The 24,375-nt window shown below is 42.1% G+C and overlaps 1 protein-coding gene across 2 annotated transcripts in view; it reads right to left on the minus strand.

The window, feature by feature from the left end:
* The window catches only part of ak5 (adenylate kinase 5), a 42,772-nt gene extending 18,681 nt beyond the window's left edge, over positions 1 to 24,091 (minus strand). Inside the window, exons 1-7 of one of the 2 annotated variants that reach the window (XM_029525206.1) lie at positions 23,876 to 24,091; positions 22,396 to 22,582; positions 20,254 to 20,421; positions 17,580 to 17,752; positions 14,685 to 14,798; positions 6,479 to 6,670; positions 994 to 1,084 (exon numbers count right to left, since the gene is read on the minus strand). In XM_029525206.1, coding sequence (XP_029381066.1) covers positions 994 to 1,084; positions 6,479 to 6,670; positions 14,685 to 14,798; positions 17,580 to 17,752; positions 20,254 to 20,421; positions 22,396 to 22,582; positions 23,876 to 23,935 — 985 coding nt within the window. In that variant the 5' untranslated portion in view covers positions 23,936 to 24,091. Of the gene's footprint in view, positions 1 to 993; positions 1,085 to 6,478; positions 6,671 to 14,684; positions 14,799 to 17,579; positions 17,753 to 20,253; positions 20,422 to 22,395; positions 22,583 to 23,870 lie in introns of both variants that reach the window. The other variant, XM_029525207.1, reaches the window with a different exon arrangement.
* Between the last annotated feature and the right edge of the window lie 284 nt (positions 24,092 to 24,375).

Consider the following 24,375-nt stretch of genomic DNA (forward strand, 5'->3'; position numbering starts at 1 on the left):
TCGGTGATGCTGTATTTCTCATGATGCGCGGCTAACTCTCCGTCCCCGGTTGCTATGCCAACTTTTGTGATAACCAGGGAGCTGGTTCTCACTCTTTGTCTCTGTTCTTGTGTATGTGGACTGTTTGGGAGAAGCCCCTCTTCACTCTGCTCGTGCTTTGGTGGCTGCTCAAAGGCAGTAAATCCTCTTGATGTTTCTCTCGACGTTGGTTTGACTGGAGGTGTTTCGATTGTGGAAAAAAAGGGCTCGGAGCGGCAGATTGCATCATGTTTCATCATCATCTGGCCCTCAGCCCCCATCTATCCAATCCCCCTCTACTATCTAAACACACCGACAGTCTTTGAGATTATGGATTTTCATTTGTTATGACCTTAAATTTGATCTACTTCTGCCTGCCTGTCAAACCGCAGTGACATTGCAGCACTGCTGTTTGAACTGGGTCTCGATTGTTGCAGAAGAACTTCTGAATCTTAAACAAAAAGGTAAAAGTGCAATTGCATCAAGGTATAGTTATACTGTCTTATTTTAAGACATAATTCATGTTTTGATTATTTTATGTATTATCTGGAATCTGGAAAAAAGTTACCCAATAAAGGCAGCACAGAGTCATAAAATGGAAAACTGTTGTCTAGACATATCAGCACATTATTTGCAGCCAATATTTTCAAATTAACCTCCCACAGCGTGCTGTGGTTAATAATCAGTTAAGCTGATAATTATTGTTTTTCTATAAAATGTCAAAGAACTGGGATAATTGCCTGTTAAAATTGCCCTCAGCTCCAGGTGACCTTGTTAATTGGCTGATTTTCTACGACAGACAATCCAAAACCTGCAGATAGTCACTTTACGACAAAGAGAGGCAAAGAATCTCTACATTTAAGAAAGACTTCATCTTCCTGATGCCAAGATCTGACTTTCATGAATTTGTTGTATCATTAACACCCCCTGAGGCGTCTCTCTCTGTTTCATTAAGTAAAAGAACGTTAATCTCACCGGCTGCAGGCTCACTGGAGGCAAACAGCTTGTTGTCCAAAGTCATGCTGATGTCACAGAAGACCTCCTCCTCATCTCGGTCAGCGTCCAACTGAAAGGGTTAAAAAAAAAAAGGGGGGGGGGGGGGGGGGGGGTCTAACTTGATCCATAATTCAACTTTTCAACACGATTGTGTCACCTCTGACTCTATCTGATACATTAAACATGTAAAGTCTGCAGTGAAAAACTCAAATGAACTAATATCAACTCCAAAAAAATCCTCAGTTTGCTCTCATGAAAGCAGATTACATGGGGAGGTGTTTTAAAATATTTTATATCATTTTTATATTTTGTTTCAATAAACTTGCATGTTTAAATAAAAAAAAACAAAAACAAAAACTTAGTTTAGAAATTAAGATTTTTTGAATATGTAAATATTACTAATGAAATAACAGCATATCATTTCTGCTATGTGACAGCTCAAATGATTCGAACCATTTAAATAAAAAGGCTGCACAGACAAACAGACACACCCATTCAGAGCTAAGCTGCTGTAACATCAAGACTGAAACTCATTAAAGGATCAAATGTAAGAAATGAGCTGCGGTCCTGGGAGTAACACACTCGGGCCATTTTGTATTCTCCACACCAGAAGCTTTAATAATTGAAGATTAATTAGGCCCTCTCTCTGTACATTGGACTCCTTAAGATAATTCAGCGGACGGCTCCTTTGCACGTACAGTATGGGCAGAGTGGCCATAAATAATCTGCTTTGGACATGAGATGGAAGTTAATTGAAGGAGCCTCCTCCTCGCTAATCTTCCTCTTCTTGTCACCCTTCTGTCCTCAGCGGCTGAACCGAGACGTCGTGCAAACACAAAAGCCGGTGAAAGTGAACATTGCTCTCAGCTTCAGGTGTGTGATTCTCAGCACGAAGCCAAATAAACTAATGAATGAATCTCAGCCGTGCAAATGGATGTCAAACAAATGTGAGATAAGCGTACAGTCAATGAACAGCACTTGCTCCTCTGGTTTCCTTGGTAACAACCTAAAAAAACAACAACAACAACAAAAAAAAAAAAACGACCAGGATTCCTCACAGTTCAGCATCACGATATTGGCATCACACCGCGTCACAAAAAGCATCTGATCCGTCTTTCTATCCTAAACGTGACCCCACGTCCACAGAAGGGCTCCGTGAAAAACGCTGCATGGACAGATGAGTGATGTCCTCAATATTACCGTCACCTGTCTCCTAATCATAATAATAATAATAATAATAATAATAATAATACTGCTGCAGCCACATTAAACATCTCATCTGCACTCAAAGGTATTAGTCCTGCACATGTATTATTTAGTGTAATCTGTAGTATGTAGTCTGTCTTTACTTTTTAAATACAGATTACATCAATGCTATAATTGATACACACACAGTGCACCAAGAGCTTATTAATTGTATGTACTGAACATGAATGTAAAAAAAAACAAAAACAAAAAGGATGTTTTTTTTATTTAGGAAAATGACAAGTGAGGCAAAAGTGTGATCCATCAAAGAAGACATGAATAAAAAAAGAGATCTTTGAAGCTTTGAAACTTTAACTCCTCTTGTTCTCTTGAAAAAGAGGTTGCCAGTTTGTTCAAAAGAATATTCTGTTCATTTAGTGTAATCTGTTTGATCATCTGAGTGAATTCATGTGAAGTTCCTCAAGAGTTGGGACTGAAATAGATTCTCCGTCTGCACCTCGACAGTACCGGTCCAGCGTCCTTTGAAGTTATGTGACGCTCGGAGGAAATCAGAACGGGAGTCGAAAGCTTCAATAGCAATTTACAGTCACCTCCTCAAGGTGAACGTTATCTTGAAAGTCTGTCTTTTTGTTGTTTGTACGACTTCTCGTATATATTTCCGGCACAATGAAGAAACATCTCAGGGGTAAGAGAGAGGCGAACCGAGCCATCTGTTTGGATCTTTATGGCATCAAGCAGCATGTGGGACCAAAGCCGGAGCTGAACCCATCAGCAAATACTTCAATACTTGATTAGGTCGCTTGTTTTTTTGTGTTTTGTTTTTTCCAGAATGAGACGACGACCTCAGCTGAGGCCACAGAAAACAACAATCTCTCCTCGCTGCAATTTCCGTTTCGGGTTTGTTGTGTTTTTGACAAAATGAGTCAGCATAGAAGTAAAAACAGATCTCGAAGAAAACTCAAAAATGTCAACATTTGACGCTGCTGCTGAAAATGACAGAAAACATGACTCCTCAAAAGTAAAAATGGTGACAAAACATCCGAAGAGAGCTAATTTAATGACAGACAGAAAAAGAATGAGTAGACTTGTAGATGTACATCTTGACGGTTGAATCATTCAAACTCAGCAGTGACGATGTGGAGTAATGACTCATTGAAGTCCTTCTTTTATCGAGTTGTGCTGTCTCATATTGAACCTGACATTTACAATGAAAAGAGAACCGTCACACAGCAGCCTTCGGTCGAGCAGACGCACCGGAGACTCATTAATCAAGAAAGTATTGAGCCCCCTCTCTCAGGAAAATGGCTGCAGAACGAGAGCAGAAAATATCCATTCAGCACCGAATCTCATCTTTGGTCAGATTACATTGATTCTTTTACTGGTTGCAAATTTCACAAACGTTATTTTTGTTTGTTTGGTTTGTTTCTAAAGACAGCGCTGTATGTTAGAGAGATGTATAGTTTCCATATCGCAAAGCAGCATTATCATTCATGCAGCTCCATCCAGCAGCCAGTCTCTGGAGCTGCTGGACGCTCCCGGACGTTCGCCAGCTTGTCTCTGACTGTGCTGGTCTGAAGTTTGATCCTGAGCGTTCAGCACAGACGTCAAATCGTTCTCCAAGAGCGCCGCACACTCTGAAAACCTGTCATCGTAAATATTTGACAAGCGAGAGACACACAGAGAGCGAAAGGGGCGTGATGCCTTCTGTCTTAGGCTCAGACAGAGAGGGGACAGCGATGCACAAAGATGGAGATTTACGGAAAATGTTCCACTCCTCAGGCAGGAACTGCAGATTTCTTTGATTCCCATTCAGCAAAAAAAAAAAAGAAAAAAAACAACCTGTGCAGAGGTGCGGTGCCATAAAACACAGAGAGACCAAACAAAGCTCTGAAACTGACTAAGGTTTGTGACGTTATGGCCTGAAACAGTGACCTTGAGCTTCCCCTCCCTGATCCAAAGCACAATTAATCGCTGTTTTCATGGTTATGCCGATAAATCTGCCTGACTGTGGACGATGGGATGTTCCGTTAGTTTCGCTGCCGCTCTAATTAAATCCCAAAATCGGTGACGTGCATCTCAACTTCATTTTTAATCATTATAGCGCTGCAATGGAAAGGTTTAATTTCCACCTGTTATAGATGTCTTTAGTTTTTAAATGAAGTGTCTCTCTTTTCTCGTCTTAATTAAAAAAAAAAAAAAAAACAGCCCTTGGACAGACATTAAATTCTCAGATTCAGCTGCTGTGCTTTCTTCCATTCGTCGCCTGCCTGTTCATGAAAGAATCAATTTTAGAATTGAAATAATTCGTCACCCCTGATGTCTACAAAACTCTATTCATGTTTCTGTTTTGCCGCTGCTTGACTCGTTGTAGCTTCATGCCGAAGTGGATTGTTTGTTTTCTGACTGGCCCAGAGGGATGCTGGGTAATAAAGAAATAACAGCCTTCCGAAATGCTGATTTTGCTGATTTTGTTTGTTTTTTTTTCTCCTCCCTCTTACGACTAACATTGCTGAACATCACCGAGGCTGAACCAGAGGAGCTCACTGCACACCCTCCATGTCTGCTCCACTTTACTCCCACAGTGCCAAGACATGTAGATTAGATGAAATTCAAACAAAAAGAATTGCCTGAAGGTGCACGGCAGCATAACTCCCCCCGACAAATTGGCGTGAGGCACAGACGCTTGGAAACCTTAACAGGCGGAGCAGAAACATCGCAGACATGCACCCAGAAGTGTGAAGTGAGATCTGCCACAGGAGTCAGAAAGAGAAAGCCGACAAGATTAGATTTAAGATTAGATTTAGACAATATTCTTAAAGAGAAGAGAAGAAATGATGACACAGGAGGGAATGAGTCTCACACACTTTCTCTCCCTTTTCCTGTTAAAACGCAGTCTTAACGTGAGATACACAGGAGATTAGCCTGTGCGTTTGATTTTCAGATTTCTTGAGCTCTAAACCTGCCCGTCGTAATAATATAGTTGGCGGTTTTGAAGTATTCCCTCTGCTGGGAGGAAAACACGACGGCGAGGCTCAGACAGATCAATGAGGCTCCCTCTGGCTGTGTGGGCAGCCACTTCTTGTTGGCTGCAGAAGTCAATAGCCCTGTTAGCACCATCTCTCACACACACGGATACTGTACTTCACTGCCCCCCCCCCAGAGAAGATCCTCCTTTCAAATAGTCCTGCCGATCTGACTAAAGCATCAGCAGCGTAACAGAAGTATTTTGGAAACAAGCATTCGTCTGCACACGAGCAGATAATGTGACAAGAAGTCTGTGAAGCTTCTCCGTCATCCAGGTAAGCAACTGCACATCCACCCACCCATCCACCCATCCATCCAGTCATCCATTCATCCACCCAGTCATCCAGTCATCCATCTATCCATCCATCCACCCATCCATCTATCCATCCATCCATCCATCCACCCATCCATCTACCCATCCATCCATCCAGTCATCCATTCATCCATCTATCCATTCATCCATCCATCCACCCATCCATCCAGTCATCCATCCATCCATCCACCCATCCACCCATCCATCCATCTATCCATCCATCCACCCATCCATCTATCCATCCATCCATCCATCCACCCATCCATCTACCCATCCACCCATCCATCTACCCATCCATCCATCCAGTCATCCATTCATCCACCCATCCATCCAGTCATTCAGTCTTTCACCCATCCACCCACCCATCCATTCATCCACTCATCCATCTATCCATTCATCCATCTATCCACCCATCCATCCAGTCATTCAGTCTTTCACCCACCCATCCACCCATCCACCCAGTCATCCATCCATCCACCCACTCATCCATCTATCCATTCATCCATCCAGTCACTCACCCATCCATCCAGTCATCCATCCATCTATCCATCTATCCATCCACTCATCCATCTATCCATCCACTCATCCATCCATCCATCCACCCATCCATCCATTCATCCACCCACCCATCCATCCATCCATCCAGTCATCCATCCACCCATCCATCTACCCATCCATCCAGTCATCCATCCATCCAGTCATCCATCCATCCATCCATCCATCCACCCATTTTTGAAGTCATAAACACTTGAAATGAATTCCATCTCTATAATTGTTGCAGATGGTGAACTGGTGTAGTTGGCGGTGCTGTGGTGCTCCACATCCTTCCTGCCTTCCTGCCTTTACTTCTGGTGTCGGCATTTCAGATGTAAATCTCGCACGTATTAAAAACATAAACACACAATATTCCTCTGGACTTACGGTGACGATGAGGCCCCTCTCCTGGAAGTATTTGACCAGAGGGATGGTGTTCTGTTTGAAGTTGGTCAGGCGGCGGTCGATGGCCTTCGGGTTGTCATCTGGTCTCCCCTGCTGCTCGGCTCGTTTCTGCAGCCTCTCCTTCAAACGGTGGTTGGTGCAGGCCAGGAACACCACCAGGTCAGGAGTGCAGATCTGAAAGTGGGAGAACAGACGTGAGAAAAACGATACAGAGCGGCAGCGCTCGGCAAAAGATTCATTCATACGCTGTTTTCATTTTATTCTGACCGCGAGGAAACTCTTAACAAACGCTGCAGGATCAGTCTCAAATTTAAATTCTGTGCACAGGTCAAAATGTCAAACGCTTCACTTCACAGAAGAAAAAATGACTTTGAACTCAGTAAGGTCTGAAAGGATTGAATATCTCTGAATTTTAAAGCAAGTTCACCGACTGAATTTCAGTGGATTGAATCAGCAGCACAAAGACTCGAAGCTGCTGCTCTGATGATTCAGGTGTGACTGGGAGTGAAGGGTTAGAGGAGAACATCTCTGATGATGAGCAGAGGAGAATGGTAGAAGATGATCCGAAAATATATACATATATATTAAAAAACATCATTTCCTAACAGCAGGTGACTGAAAGTGTGATCACCCACGCAGGAAATGTCTCATTAGTCTTTGTCAACCAGAAAACTGATCACTGAAGAATATGAAGAATATCCTGTCTGTTTTATTTGTGTTCCTGTTTCACCGCTCCTGCTGCAAAATGTTCATGTGTAATCTTTGATCGTTGATAGAAATAGACAACAGAGGATGTCTAATAAGGAAAAGAGTATGAGCAGCATTATCTGAACCAGTTATGTTGAACATACAGAAGCTACAGTGTCCCAACAACAACAACAACAACACAACCAAATTCATAGTTGTGCTGCTGGTTGTGTTGTGAGGATTATTAGTTTCTGTTTTGTCTGCTTGTGTGGATTTTCTTAAGTTTGAGCCCTGGGGGCCCCCGCACAGTAGGAAACAGTATAACGCCACAGATGACTGGATGATACGTCTCGTGTATGTGCGGTTTCATCAGATTAGTCGGTTGGTTGAACGTGCGCAGAGACCAAAAGCACGTAGCAGAGAGTGTGTAATGATTGTGTTCTGCTCAGGTGACAACAAACAGGCCATAATGAGACAAACACAGGCTGATTATTAAGCAACAGCAGCAGCAGCCAAGTGAGCATGACTGCTTATTTTATAAATCCAGCACAAAAAGACATCCCTCAGTGACCAACATTTAGGATGCTGCTGTCCAGTTAATGCAAACTGTGAGGTGAAATAAGCGCTAAATGCTCTCCTCGGTCACCCAGCTCAGCAACATCAGGGACTTTCCTCCATAAAAAGTGGTTTATTACTATTCACACAGCGCTGTATGTCTTTTGTTCCGGAGCATATGTTTGATTTGACGCTCTGCCACAGCCAAAAATAACTTGAATGATCCCGTTTATTCAGGCAGATGTCACTCGGAGAACAGAACGCAGCCTCGTAAAAGAAAGTTCCTACTTCCACAGTAACCTCACTTGTGTCCTCATTTTCTTTGCCTCAGAGTTTTAAAGTAAATTTGATTCGATGGGAATTTGTCAGGTTTGAAACTCTCTCCATAAACCTTCGCTTCTTTTACTGCCGGCAGTTCGCGCTCACAGTCTTTTAGGAGCTGCTGACCTGATGGCGGTACCAAAGCATGCTCTACTAAACTCTGAAATCGAAAGGACAAAAAAATAAAAAATAGACACTGACGGCAGAAATTCAAGAACTCAAATAAAGAAAACGTGGCTTCCTGTTGTGCTTCACAGGAAAGTCAACATCTGCGATAAGAAAACCTCAGATGCCTAATGCTGATACTCTAATGCTCAGGATGCCTTTATACCGTGATGTTGTTTTTAATGCATTCAACACCTGCTCATTTTGGTCAAAAACAACTGTGGGAAAATGTTTTGGATCAAGTTTTATCAACTTCTGTATTTCTTTCTCTAGATCTCGTACGAGATAAAATGGGTTTAATAACCAATCTGATTCCGGCCACTCGAAGCAAAGCCGGTCATTATGAACTGACCTGCTCTGGAGTTCGTACCGGTTAACGCTGGAACATGAAGAAACGGCAGAAAGAGCGCTGTTTGTCCCATTCAGCTCTCTGAGCGCCAGACGTCTCAATCTGTCTCCATGAACTCAGCTGTTGGGGCCCGAGCTGCCGCCCAGCAGTTCTAATGGAGGACAACAGATTTCCATCCTCAGATGCCTCAGTGAGGTTCGAACTGCATTAATCCCACATGTCCAAGCAAACAGAGCTAAAGCTGTGCAAATACATTTCGCTGTCCTTTACGACTTCTTATTATTTCATTTTTTATTTGATTTGATTTGATATTATGCATTTTAATTCTTTTGACCAAACGTTTACAATCCCGAGATGCTCTGTGCAACAGAAACAACAATTATTTGTCATTTTTTCCTGCAAACATCTGGTATTTACTTTGTAATTCATGAACTAATTATCAACATAGTTGGACTGAAATGATTTTGTTTTGACTTGTACAGATGTGAACCACAAAAGTTTTCATTTGTGAAGTGAAGAAAGGATCTGAAACCTGTACAAACCTTTTTTGTACATTCAGTGGATGTGTATATAGATGTAAGTTTACAGGAAATGAAAGTAAAAACTGTTTCTTTTTTGTTTGTCTGGTGAATCAGACTGGCTTTGTAAGCTCACTAAAAGAAGAATTATATAACGTTACTTTCTTTGTAACTTCCCCTTAAGATTGCAGAGATCTCACAGGAGGCGTGTGCGTTTGTAATACCCACTAATTCATTTTTTAAAATCTTTTCTCAAAGAGTCAGAGAGAGTCCACATCCACATTCAACACGCTGCAGCCAAATAACTCCTGCTCTGCTGCTTCATTATAATTTTTTAAGGTGGTAGTTTCATCCACCTGATGAGAAACTTGACTGGAATGGAAGCAAACACCGGAAACCGATTCGTCTCAATTGATAATTGTCAGATACATGCTGGATTCAGACACCCGCAGAGGAGGCCAGGCAGAGATAAACAGAGAGACACCGAGACTCATCTTCGATAGGAGGGGGGGGTGGATGGTCTCTGTGGGCAGCTTTAAAGAGGAGCAGGACTGCTGCAGAGGCCCAGAGGAGCAGCTCAGAAATGGCTGCTGTGGCGCTGTAAAGGGCAAAGTAGCATCATGGAGTGAGGAGAGAATAATGGAAATGGATTCTGTGGGTCCTCAGAGAATCACCCGATCGCCCCTGAGCTCACATGGCACTGGGGAGTAAAGGATCTAAAATAAGCTGCTGAACTTTTCAAGCAACTCACGCGCACGTTCAAGAAGATTTAGATTTCAAGATCTCTACGGGTTCTTGTGTTTTATCCCAAAAAAGTCTCAGGACTGCAAACCCTGACCCCGACCCGATGATAAGTCCACTATCAGACACCAACTTCAGGCCATGGCAGCAAGACAAATCCAGGATGCAGCGGTGGCACAACACAAATGGCAGAAACTCTGCTGTTACTCTACATTTACAACTTTGGTTACACACAAATTAGCGTTACATCCAAACTCCATAAAGAACAACAGTCTATCCATATTATTAAATTGTATACATAGATATAAGGCTTATAGGCTACTGATGTATAGCAAATTTAAATGTCCAAAAAAATGTAAAGATGTTTTCTGGCGGCAAGTCATAAAGGAGCAAATGTCACAAATGTGTTTTGTGGCACAATTATTGTGTTGTTTTGAATCCTGGTTTGTTGTTAGTTGTGTTTAGTCTCAAGGACAAAATTTACATGTTCATATGCAGATGAGCAACTGAGATTTTTTTTTTTTTTTTTTTTTTTTTAAATTGTGATGGCAAGTTTTTGCAGCTCAAACAATTCGCTTTCACAAACCCTTAATTTCAACACTTCCTTTCTGTAACACATCAACTTATTTAAAATTTTCCACATTTCTATTTTAGCCGCACTTGGGGGGGGACTCTCGCCGTCGAATGGCTTCATTCTCAGCACCTTATTTGTCAAAGCATACCACCATTATTTTCTCTCTTTGTTCCCGAGCTCAACTGAAGTCCCTTAAATAACCAGCTGTCGTGTAATTCGATTGTAATTCCCGGAGCTTCAGCATCTGTGCATCACTGGCTAACTGGTCTTCAGCACCCGTCCAATCATCAGTGATTGTATGAGCTGTTTCTCAGCGGTTGCCTGGAAACGATTATAAACAACTATATACACGTGTTATCTATGTGATTTCATCTCCAGTGAACTTCCTCAGGCCCTTTTCTAACCCGGGGGCCCATTTGCAAACTGTCATCCACCGTATTTAACTCATTTTTTCATTTGGTAGCAAATTAAAGAAAAACAAAAATCCTTCAACCATCAAGGAAATCTGTTCGGCTGAATCAAATATCTGTGACTATTACTTTTCAAATTATAAAATGAGAGATGAGATTAAATTTTAATTATCAAACTGCCAGAGGCCTTGAAAGTGAAAAAGCCTCTTTAATTCTCAGATGTTCAGCAACAAATGTGAGTTCCTCATCCAGTTTATTTATTAATTTATTATTTATTTGTCTGTTTACAGGCTTAGCTGCTCTGGACACATGAAATGTCTCACTCACTCACTCATCATCTACCGCTTATCTGTTTCAAAGACACGGAGGGTGCTGGAGCCAATCCCAGCTCACCAACCCATCACAGGGCCAACACACAACGACACTCACACTCAGACCTACGGACAATTTAGAGGCACCCAATGGTTAACCCAAACATGATGTCTTTGGATGGTGGTGGGAGGAAACCCAGGCAGGCACGGGGAGAACATGGACCCTCCACACAGACAGGCCCCATGACGGGAACCGAACCCACAACCTTCTTGTTGTGGCGCAACAGCGCTAACAGCTATGACGCCGCACATCCAAGTAACCGCAGAAACTGGTCTATTGTGAGCGCCGTCATAGAGGGTGGGTGTGATCATCCGGGTTTTCTGTGGTCATAAATCTGTCTCTTTACACCAGTTAGCTCATTTCACCTCATTTCATCCCCCCGGCAGCAAATGGGACAGTTTGCTGTGCGATGCATCAGGCGTGCCTGGTTTTGATGGAAATACGTCAGAAAAACAAACACGGACTAAATGAAAGCTAATTTGTGGCCTAAAGGAATTGTAACTAAAGACGGAGGAGAATAATTAACAGCGGGTATCTATCAATGATTCTATCTTGAGTTTTCTACAATTCAGTGTCAGTGTCATCATGAGAAACTGAAGGTCTCAGAGTTCAGAGTAAAACTTGCCTTCGGATGTAACAGACTAATTTGGATTGAGGGAACCCCCACCCAAAAAAATATACGTTGTGAAATGCCAAAGCTAATCTGCATCATATCCACAGTACACTCCCCCTGATTCATTCATCCACAGCAGGATTTATGAAATAAAAGTAAACACTGAGGAGATTCACAAAGCAAATCTGAAAACAGGTTATTCGTATATTATCTGTGGATGTATGGGGGTGGGGGGGGTGTTACAATAGGTCTATACTTCCGTTTACATATCTGCATTATTCCAGGTTTGCCTATGTTTGTGTGCCTTTGTGCACATACAAGATGTAAATGGATGTGTGGATCAAATAAAAATCGAATACAAAACAAATGCAAAACGCGACGCCAGAGGCAGAGATGTGTTCATTCAGCCAACTGGAGCAGCTCCACACATACAGCCAGCTGTTTGGCCACAGATGGCTACATGAACAAGCCGTTCACATGAATTAACTAGAAAGATGACAAGATAAAGCCAAACACCATTTTCTCACTAAACGGCACCTCCAAAAGAGCCCCATCTGGATTCCTCTGCAGGATCCCACAAATACCCATTTAATCATCATTCAGCGCCGCTGGGCTGATGCAGTTAGAGGATTATAATGCTGATTGATATTTGCGTCCACGCTCTGCTTCAGAGCTTCCCTAAATGACGTACTAACAAGACCCGTGGCCCGTCAGTGGATACGCTCGCTTCTGCTCTGTAGAGGGGAAAACTATCAAAACCAACTGTTTGACTGGAGCTTGTCAGTTCTTCAACTCAGCACGGTAAAAAGCCCGAAGGTCACCTTACAGACTTGTTTTTTTTTTTTTTTGGAAAAAGTTAAATCCAAGCAAAACAGCAGGACAAAAAGAAATGATTTTCTAAAACCAACCACCTGTTCATGTTAACACAGCTAAAATGATTATTAATTCAGCCTCTACATGTGCCGATGCACATGTTCCCCAATCAGCATGAAAGTCATTAAGTGCTCATTGGAAGGTTGATAAATGTTTACTGAGTTAAAACGTGATAAAGACAATCAATCCCTCTAAAACCAGTGACTGCTGTGTCACAGAGTTCACCGATACATCTCCATCAGGGGGCTCCAGTTTCAGTTGCTGGAGCTTCACATATGAGCTTCTTCTATCATCCATTTGCTTATTTATGCAGACGTTGGTTTTACAATGTGGTTTTTTTTTTTTTCTTCTTGGAGAAATTTCTTATTATAAGTGACACATCTACTATAACTTAAGTCTGCTCTAGCAAAACTTTGTTAGCAATGAAATTAAATATTCTTTTTCTGATGCCTTCAGGGGTTTTAATTTAACATCAGATTGAAATCCATTTTTGAATGAAACATGAAAGTATGTATGCATTATATGCATGATAACATTACACTTTGGGGCTCTTTGGTTCAGACTTGGGTACAACAACACACCAGTGACATATCAGAACTGACATTTTGGACCTCTCACAGATTTTATCTGGCTCATGCCTATTAATATTTTGCTGCTTTATTTTCAGGCACATTCGTGCATCCTGTTCAAACGACACTGAGCATCAGTCTGCGCCCACACTCGTGTTTTTGAGTTTAAACTTTTGCTGCGTTCATGTGTTTCGAGTTTGGTAAATACTGCTGACTTCTCCTTAAATTTGAAATCTTTTATTTATTTTCTTTTATTATCCTTTGTTTTGTTTTTTTTTTACTGTTGGTTAATATTATTATACGATGAGTTTCTTTCTTCACTTTCTTTTTTTAAAATACAGATCTTACTATAGTGAGTTTAGATGATCTCCATTCGTGATACTTTCACAGTCTGCACAAAAAAGCTTTTGTAATTAGATAGACTCAGAAACGTAGTAGTGTGATGATAACAGTTAGAAAAATAATAATAAAGAGTTACAGCCAGTTGACATGACTTTATAGATTTAGCTCATGACATTATGCAGCATAAAATCTACAAGAAATTCCAGTCGATTGAACTTCCTCAGAGATTCTGTACCTTTTTGAGTGCGGTATGGCTACATTTAGTCAAAAAAATGGTGTCAACAAAGCTAATGTTGAATGTAGATAAGGAGCAGATGGCTGCTCTCCAGTCATCTGACAGTATGGCTCCTAACAAACTTCCACTTTCAAATGTCATTCAGCGGCTGCCAAAGAAAACACTCACCCAGAGGCTTAGACGGATAAAAAACAAAACAAAACAAACAAACCATCAAGTATGCACAGAAGCTCCTCACATTAAAATTCAAATTTTAGCCTTTAGGCTCAAAAACTTCAGCCCAATAACCTGAAAGCAATGCAAAAAAAAAAATCTATATCCTTGCAGCCTTATTAGTCTAACTTTTAATTAGATACATGTATTGATCAACTTGTGCCACAGTGACAGTGACCTCCAGACACTGTGCACACTCTCACAGCAATAAGACTCAAACCGCTGAGCAACCAACACTGCCATCCTCAGATCTTCTGCTACTGGAGGTGAAACCATAAAGATAACAGCCCCAGTGCGTGATGTGCAAATAAATCATTTACATGCGGGGCCTGTGAAAGGTGCCATTTGAATAGCTCTTTGTTGGTCTGACCGATAACATGCATCACTACGGTGACTCCAACTAAAATAAAAACATCACACCTTCCATCGTGGGGATGACACATACGGGGAAACCTAACCCTAACCCTTTCAACGACAACAATCAGATACAAATACAAAGAGTTTGATTAAGATTAGAATCAATTCACAGCTCTTTTTGTGTATGAAAACAACTGCATATGGGAGCCCGCCTCTGACATAAGCGGACCATCTGGAACAAGCATGACGGCGTCCTCAGACATAATCCTGTACATTAGAAAGCCAGAGACTCACCTGATCCTCAAAGGACAAGGCCTGTCCGACGTCTCGAGGGAACCCGTCTATGACGATTCCATTAGCATCTGGGATCTTCATAATCTTCTGCTTAATTTCAGTGATTGTTGTCTCCTGGAAGAAGAAGAAGAAGAATTTAACATCATCTTCACTTGGTGGCTCAGTTTGCTTGATAACCCATCATATCCATATCACAGCATCCGTGATGAGAGCTTCTGTTGTTTCAGCAGAAATGTTTTTAGTTATATTACAATTTCCGATTTTCCAGAAAAGATGACATTTGTTGTTAATGTTGCAGCTCCCAGTGCGTAATTATCAACGTAGAAACTGAATACTGAGCAGCTTGTTTGGAGGGGAAAGTAGCACATGACAGAATTACAAAGGACAAATTGTGTGTTTATCTGGTCCTGCTGTGATATTCGTCACTGCAGCAGAGTGATCCAGTGGAGCCTGACAGCATCTTTCAGCATCACTTATGTCCTCATGGCCGGAGGAGGTCGGCACGTTTGACTGGACCTTCTGCAGGTCGAATGCATCGTGGAATATGGTGGCGATAGATGCACGGTGGCCTGATCTAAAAATACTGTCGTGTGTTCATTTGCCCCGTCCACAGAAAATGAGCAGCGGCCCGGCAGACTACGCCGAGATTATACTCGTATGATAAAATGAGAAAAGATTATCCACAAAAAGACCCTGTAATCCTCTGAATGGCTTCACCTCGGCGCTCTCACTGGAAGGCCAGGCCATCATCTCCGGCAATCAATCTGTGACAGGACACCAGCAATCATCCAGGAGTTTAGCAGCTGAGGAGGGTCATCACTAAAGGCATATCCCTCATCCACTGCTTCCCATCCATGTTTTCCTTTTGCAGTGTTGCAAAGCTCTATTAATAAACTGTCAAAATGCATTATGATGACTTTCAAATCTACATTTCACTAAGAATAGCTTTGTGTTGCCAGTCCAGGTGATGTTTTTCTGGTTGCTAATGACCCATAAAGGGCAAAGCTGCAAAAATGTAAAACTCAATATGGATTGTGGTGAAAGAGTTCCGTGAAGTTTTCGGGGACACCAAACTGAATTTGTTGGAATAAAATAGCAAACACAATCTATTCAGTTATGTAAATGTAAGCACTGACTCCTGAAGGGCTTTTTTTTTTTTCCCAGTCAGGGGAAACAAAAGCATGAGTGCTATCAGTTGTTAATTTTAGACCAGACTGTTGAGCATCCAAGAGCCTTTTATGAAAACACCTGTGGGATTTCCAAGAGAACATGAGGTCAGAAATATGCTGAGTCACATGACCTGCAGCGAGTTACAGACAAGCAGCAAGAAGTTCAAACTGATTTGGTGGATGAGAGGTCAGCAGAGTGATGCCGACACTCATCAGCGTCACAGATGTATATTTGATGATGTTGCTGCATTTTCAATCCTTCACGGTGCTGAAATGGCCTCTTAGATGGCCGGGTAGATACTCTAGACAACAGGAAATACGTGACTTTGTTTTCCTCGAGTGTTTGCTCACTTGTCAAGAGTCGAATGGAAAGATAGATGCCACTCAGATATCTGCTGGTTAAATATAAACCTGGAGCCGGTAGCTGGTTACTTGAGCGACAAAAGATGGAAACAATGAGGTGAGACAACATGTTTGGCTCAATTTAAAAGGCAAAACATCTGCCTGCCTGCACCTCTCATGCTCTCAAATTTACATTTCAGCCCGATCATCATGTGATTTATTGTTCTTTTGTAGGTGACTGTGCGCCTCTCTCTGCTTGATTCTTCCCGGTTCAACTCTCAGCAAGAAAATGAAGAGCGTATTTCCTAAAATGTCAAACAAGTCCTTTAATTTTCTATGAAAAACTTTAATCACAAAGCAAACACCATAGTAGACAACTTTCCCCAATCCAAAGACAAGCTGTGAACCAGCAGTGTGTCTCATAACACAATATTTACACAAGCCACTCTATCATCAGGGCCACATTTTGCCCCCTTCTTCTCACCATTTCATGCAAACTAATCAAGAATCCAAATTTTAATCTGCTTTGCTAAACTAATCATGGCGGGAAATTAAATGTCTAACAGCCACATGTGTGTGCAGCTTGGCCTACTTTGCTGTTTACCTCAATGCTCCTGGTGAACGTCCAGAAGGGGGACAGACAAGTTATTTATATAATTTATTTCCTCAGGAATGATCTTTTGTTTTGGCATGCTTACACACTACCTAAAATACAGATCATGGCAGCTCTAGCTTCATTTCGTTTCAGTACACTGAGAAAATGTAATTTTAGGGATCTTAAATTAGCTTTATATGATTCAAAAAATCCTTAATATCAACCTCTTAATATTTGGTTGTTTTTAAGTTACATTGGATTTAATATTACATAATATATATAAAACTATCAGCTTGCCCTTAATTGAAATTTAGAGAAAAATCATTCATTCATGTTTATTAATTGCCAGGAAATAAAATCTGAAAGACAAATGAAAACAAGCCATTTCCATCATTTTTACTTGTTGAACCATTTGATGCTTTCATAAATACAACTACAATGTTTGATTGGTTAGTTTTTTTGTGTTTTAGTGTTGGTTTTCTACACTCTGAAGAGGCCTCCGTGTGTGTTTTGTATCCAGCCTTTAAAAGAGTGTAACACAAACAGAAAGCAGAGGCCTGTCTCAATTTTCCTCTCAGGCGGATGAATCATCATCCTGCAAAAGAAGGATGCTAATAAGACGAAAAAGCGTCCATCTCTCCTGCACGCTTGTAATATGGATGGCCTTAATTAGTTCCATGTTTCATGCCCGCTGTGTTAATGATCTGCGAGTGACTGGACACACGTGGTGCTCATCCATCATGATATTCTCCTCACACACACAAACTCCCTGTTCTGTTTAAATGCTACCTGTGGTGCCAGCTCTCCGTTGGTGATGATTTTAGCGATCAGGCTCCACTTTCTGTTGCTCGTGGCGTTGTGGATCATCTTCTTCCTCAGCAGCTCGCCCACGGACACGTACTGGAAGCTGTAGCGCTCTGCAATCTTCAGGCACTGTGTTCCTTTGCCGCTGCCAGGGCCACCTGGGCACAGAGGGAAAGCTGTTGATGTTTTGGTAGAGTGTGTGTGTGTGTGTGTGTGTGAGATAGAGAGAAACATTATGTGTGTGGGAGTTCTTGTGTAGGCAAAAGTGTGTATTAGTGGGAGGACTCTATCTAGTCCATGTGAGACTTTGTGTGTGTGCATGACAACACTCATGTCTTCACATATATGTGTGTTTGTGTGTGATGGATGTGTGTGTGTGTTTTTGTGGGGGCGTCTTCTTTTTTCCCTCAGTATTTCAGCAGGAAGAGAGCCTGTTGCTGCCTGTTTTAACACCTTACCATCTTAGCACGTCAGAATTCAAATGAATGATTTCAGTTCTGATTCTGAATGCTGATCTGAATATTTAAAGTTAATAGCCTAAAATTAAACTGACTCCAGGGAATCTAATTAGTAAAAATCAAATATTAAGATCGGTTGGCGGTGTGGAGCCTTGCTTTGTTGATCGAATTTTATTTCACGATTTCAGGCATTGTCAGCCGTTCAAACTAGCTGTTGGTCGGCAGCCAGTTCAGAGTGAAGTGAAATTATTCAGAGAACAAGCTGTGTCGCTGGTGTTTTATTCCAACCTGGCATTGCTGTCAGAAATTATTCATTAGGTATGAGGAGAAGTTTGTGCAGCCAAGAAAATCTTTACAAATCAACGACCGTTAAAATACAAATCAAATCATCCATTTCTAATTTCCTGCAATGAAAAGCTATATGGTACTGCAGAACGAACCTCTGACTGATGCCTGCATCCTGCAGGTATCCAGACCAGTTTCTGGGTTTAGGACTTAGGTTTAGGTTTAGGATTTAAAGGGTTCACATTCAGGTTTAGCGCCTCAGCGTGTTTTCAACAAAGTGCTTGTCACGGATTGAGTCTTGCTGTTTGAATTTTTCTGAAACAGTCTTTCAGGTTTTTCTAATAGCTACAGACACTTATGCTTTTAGCATTTGGAGGCTTTTAGAGCTGGACTGAGGCCAAGTTCACGATTGTTTGGTCTGTTTTTTGTGCGTGCAGTTGCGCTCAGCCGGTAGCGTAGGTCGCTGCACAATAAGCATCTAAAGAGGCTGGGACTTTTTCCTGCTGCTGAATGCCGTCAGGAGCAGGTGGTGGTGATTTTCGCTGCAGAAGAGCTTTGGCCATTATTGCCTTCATAATCAGAGAGTTTACACGCTGTGAGCGGCACTTCGACCTCACAGCAGACTGATCAGACGGGCTGATGCTTGCCAGTTAGCATGCTAAAAATGAGATGATAGAGACAAGAGTTATCTGTTTAGCTCTTGGTGAGTAAGAAAATGAAGTTTGATGCTGAACTTGCTTAACTTTTTCTCTTTGTATTGTTGGGAACAGTTCTCAGGTTCTGTCTGAAGGAGAATCATTAGCTTTAAGGGTGTTGTCTTAAAGCTCTCCCCCTGCTGTAGTTCCTGTTACGCCGACTGTGTACTTAAGATTACTGCAATAAAGCTGCAATTTAATTACTCTTAGCTTATTTAAATTTTTTTATATCTTATTATTTGTGTATGAGTGAATTAGATGGGGCCCATTTTTGGCACCATCGACCAGCGCTCTCTGATCCATCTGTGTTTTTTCTGCTTTAATTCTGTCTGACGTGAAAGTGATTTTACAAACTGGCCACTTTTTAGAAAGCCAAACTAAAAATGTTTTGCTGGAAAAAGAAATGATGAGACAGATCTCTTAACAGGTCCGCTGTATGTATTTAGCAAAAAATGCACTTTATCTAATATCTTGGTGTTTTGTATTGCTCGGCCCGGTCCTTGCCCAACCACACTTGTCTGTCTCTCTCTCTGTGCAAACCTGGCAGACAAAACATTTGCCCATGATCCTCCAAAGAGATGACAGCTGCTGCCATCCTGTTCTCCTGTTTAAATGGGGCACAATGTGCTCACAAAGACGAGATAGGAAGTGGCTTTGCGCTGCAAGGACAAATAACTATCACACACAGGATAGATAATGTTAACACACCAAACAAGCTGAAGACTATCAGTTAATTATTTTTTTTTTTTTAGTCTTTAACCACCACTGAGGCCCTTCTCTTGCTCATGATATAAACTATTTATCTAACAAGATCTCCCCCGCTGATATTGACTAAGTGAGGTGGGGCTATGCTCAGAATACCAAGAAAAACATGCTGCTACACACACAGACATGTACATTCATAGATTCCCATCCAGGACATCTATTTATAGCTCATGAGTAAAGTAAATAAAACTTTCCTTTATCTACTTTTCCTTGTCATGGCTAAAACTCACAAAGCATCAGAAGCAATAAAGAGACACCGGGTGCTTGTTTTTCTGTTTACACACAGATGAGTCTTTATGGCTCCGTCTTATCAATTGGAAAACATGACTCATAAGGAGTCCAGATCAGATCTGAAACAACTCGCTCAGTTTTCTAATTCTTGTGGTTTTTTTGAAGGGCTCAAGTGCTTATAGTGTTTTGGTGTTTGTGTTGCTGTGCGTCGTGTTGGTCCTTTACCGATGACGAGGATGACTTTGGGCCGAGGTCTGGATGGATCAAACACCTCGTACTCCTCTATGAGCTCCGCCGTCTCCGACAGGTCTGAGTCGCTCTCGATGGAGAACTGGCTGATGGGAGGGAGGCGGTCGTAGCGTCTGTAGGGAAAATTGGGACTGTCGGGCAACACTGTCGCACACGCACACACAGACGCACATATAGAAAGGTATGAGTGAGGGCACACTGTGCTGTCAGTCACTTTATATATGCAGCTGTCACATTATTTCAAAAGGTGCCAATCAAAAAGCGCTGCAGCTTTTAGCCATCAGAAGGTGAAATAGACAGACACGACGTCATTAAAGACAGACATCATCGGTGCGTGCTAATCTAAAGGGAGCAGAACTGTGATGATTTCCAAGGAGCACTGACATCATATCTTTATGGTGGATTTTAGTTCTGGAAGTGACATTGATGAGACAGTCTTAAATATACGAATAAATATAGAATAGGAAGAGCTACTGTATCATTCAAACAATTTAGAGAAGCACAAAGATTCCCATTCAGAGGATTGTTTTTAACCCATTCCGCTGCACCGGCCTGAATCCGAGGGCTTGCTTTTGCCGGACTGACATTTCTAACAACCAATTCAAACAATCTGGCCACAAGAAAAACACATTAACGGATGAAAAGCAGCATTACTTTCAAAACAAGCTGAGTTTTAGCTCCAGCCAAGAAGGGAATTGCAGCCCACGCAAATCTCTAACTAGGCTGGGCTGTAGTTCTTAACAGCTAAATGCTGCAGCTGGCAAAGTTTATAGGCGTCTTTGCCACGCAAGACAAGAGTTGGAGTGTAATGTGTCCTGAACCATCTTTCTGACTGCAGACGCTGGTGTTTGTTATAAATATTGACTCAGGGTATGAAATGCTTTTCTGGCACACATATAACTGTGTTTTCATACGCAGTGCACACTGAAATAACTAGATGTCTAAATTTAAAACTGACGTAGCCAAACATGGCAAATGTAAACATCATTAGCATGTGAGAGCCAGGGCCAAAAAACAGTTTGCAAATTATGACCCAAGTTTTGCATCTGTGGTGTTTGCATTATTTGGAGCTGTTGAGCTGGAAACTACAGCTGCCGTTAGCGATAAGAGATGAATGGAGAGCCTTTTTTGGTTTCCCTGCTCTTATTAATCATTCATTTAGGGCATTTGTTCGTCTTTTGTAGCATTGCACAGGTATAATCATCAGAACTGGCTGCCTTGTGTGTGTTTGTGGGTCCTCTGTGTGTACCCAACAAATGCTTCTGGCACTGCTTTTGGAGACTAATTCATCTGAGAGAGGTGATACATGCAGCTGGGCCTCCCGCCTCATCTCGCTCTGAGTAGCACAACAATTTAACAGTGGATCTACGGTGGAGCTCATGGGGCTATAAGGAAAATGGAAACAGGAAACACCCTTTCCTGTGAAAACACTGAGGCAGTCTGGTCCTGATTGTGTGAGAGAGGAACTTACATCGCTGCCAGCATAGAAGCCAGAGATATTTATTTTACATATCTAGTGAAAATTTCCTTTTCCATTGCCTTCAGTAACAGACAATGGATTTGTTTAACTGATTATCGTCTGTCTTCTTAAGATACTTTGTCGATTAATCAAGTCAGCACATTGTCATAAAACACAAAAGAGATCTAGTGTTATTGCTTATGTTTTTGTCTGTAACAACCTAAAGTCTTTATATTGGGGAGGCCCGATCCAAGTGTCAACCCACCGCGACGTCATCCATTACTTCATGGACTGCTGTTTGTTTCAGATTTGGCTTTTTGAAACCAGAAGAAACAATATTTGGAGCGGAAGTTAAGCCTGAGGCGGACGGAGGGGTGTCAACCACAGCGCGCTGTTGTGAGGAAGACTTACAACTAGAGACTGAGAAAAGGATCACTCAGCTTATAAATCAATAGGGATGGCAAACATTAATATGTTTAACTTCTTTTAGTAACGAGTGGAATGCAATCTGGTTGGAACTAGTTTTGGCTTTTTAACCTGGAACAAACAAATCCATTATTACAACTACTGATGAATTCCTGTTTACCTACTAACTGATTAAGTGAGTCGGTCTCAGCTCTGACGGGTTTTAATACACTTTACGAGTGTTCACTGCTCACCATTTCTGAAGAGCGACCTGCGTGACTGTCCCCCATTGAGAGGGGGAAGAGACTTCTTCTCCTGGCCCACAAAGGTGTCCCATCGCACCTTATCTGGTCCTCCAAGCTCCCTGACTTTCTTCAGACAACACTCCAAGTAGTCGATGGGGTCATCGGGTCGATGATACATCAAACCTGTCAGCAGGCTCTGGAGGAAACAACGGAAGAGAACGAGATGAGCTACAGGGAGGAGGAAGGGATGTTTGTTCTGGCATCTCTACGTCCTCGAGATGATGTGCTGTTCTGCGCCAGAGCGGCCTTAATGATGTGAAGTAGTGAAGTGCAGATCTGGTTGTCTTGGCTCGGCTCGGCTCCACCGGGGGGGAACAGAACATCTGATTTTGTCAGATGCCCATGAAATTGGAACTCAGCCTGGCAAATAAACACACGACTCTGACGACTATTTCAGGGGAGACGGGAAGCCAGCGGCTGTGATGGATGTGAGAACGAACTCCATGCCAAAAGACAAGCCGAGTGCGTGTTTGCGTGACTTTTGTCCCCCTGACCCCGAAGTGGCTTAAAACAATGCCTTCCTCTGGGACCTCATCTCCACCCTCCTCACGAAACAGCCTCCACTGCCAGCAGCACGAAAACACAGCCGAAAACAATCTGAGGGGGTTCATGGAGCTGATTGATAATGAATTCACTTTTATTGTGAGCATTAAAATGACGCTGCTGCGTTGATGATAATGTGTCACTTCACTGCTCAGTGTAATTTGAACTGATTGTAAATAACCAGGCAATGACTGCTTGCATACATTAGCTACACTGCACTGAAAACTAAGTCTAATTAAGTGGATGAGCCTATTTACTATCCCCTCAGGAAAATGAATATTATATTTCATTATTACATTCTGCTGAGCCTTAGTTCCTCTCACTGTGTCTCTCTGGAATTGATAGCATTAGCTATGATAGTATGAATTAATATAATTATTAATTAAATGTTTTAGGAGAAAGATTTATGTCTTAACAGCCCCTTATAGTCATCTTAATGACTCTGTACCACAAATATACTGAGTTGAGTCTAAATATCCAGTTTTTGCAGCAATACTACTAAAATGTTTCATTAACTTTTGATATTCGTCTTGACATTTCTTAGCTGTAACAGAACTTCAGTCGTCATTTTTCATTTAAAAAAAAAAAAAAAAAAAAAAAAAAGTGGTTCCCGCTGCAAACATCTCAATTAAAAGTGAATTATGCAGTAGCAAGAGGAATGTCTGCTCGGTTTAATTACCCTTACACTCTAATTATGACCGTATTTCTCTGTAAAGCACCGCTTTAATAGGCACTTTGTACAGTCGATGAATCTCCCGGGATCCCCTTCTTGTATTTGAAGCGCTAATTCGTCTATCGTGGAGCTGCAGCACCGGACAGAGTCGACCATAACGAGAAACGAAGCTGCCACATGTCAGGAGACGGTCCTGCAGTTGGCTCACCTCACCTCAAACAGCTGAGGGATCTCCCGGCGGGAGAGATACTCCTTGGCATCGTTGGTATTCATCTCCAGCCGCGTGTTTTCTTTCCTCTCTGTCTTTCAGGAGAGTGAGCGCTGTCAGATGATCTTTGCTTAACGAACGAGCTCCAGGCGGATTCCCCCCTCAGCGCATTTTTGCCTCTTTGCGCGGACTTTACCACCAGATTCCTGCAGGCAGTGCCGCCTTCCTCCTCCTCCTCCTCCTCCTCCTCCTCCTGGGTGATGCGGATGCGTGGCTGGTCTGTCCGCCCTCCCGCAGCGCTCTGCCTCCGACACGCACAGAGCTGCTGGGTGCGCGCGCCTTGACGTTGGCACACGTGCCACATACATACATACATAAATAAATAAATAAATAAATAACGCACGCACCTCCTTGTTGTGCAGAACGATTGCGAAACTGTTATGTTAGTTATAGAGACAAGAAGCACTTTTTCTGGAGCATCCACAGGTACGCTTTAGATATAAAA

This window comes from Echeneis naucrates, chromosome 17 (assembly GCF_900963305.1).
Source record: "Echeneis naucrates chromosome 17, fEcheNa1.1, whole genome shotgun sequence".
Lineage (NCBI taxonomy): Eukaryota > Metazoa > Chordata > Actinopteri > Carangiformes > Echeneidae > Echeneis > Echeneis naucrates.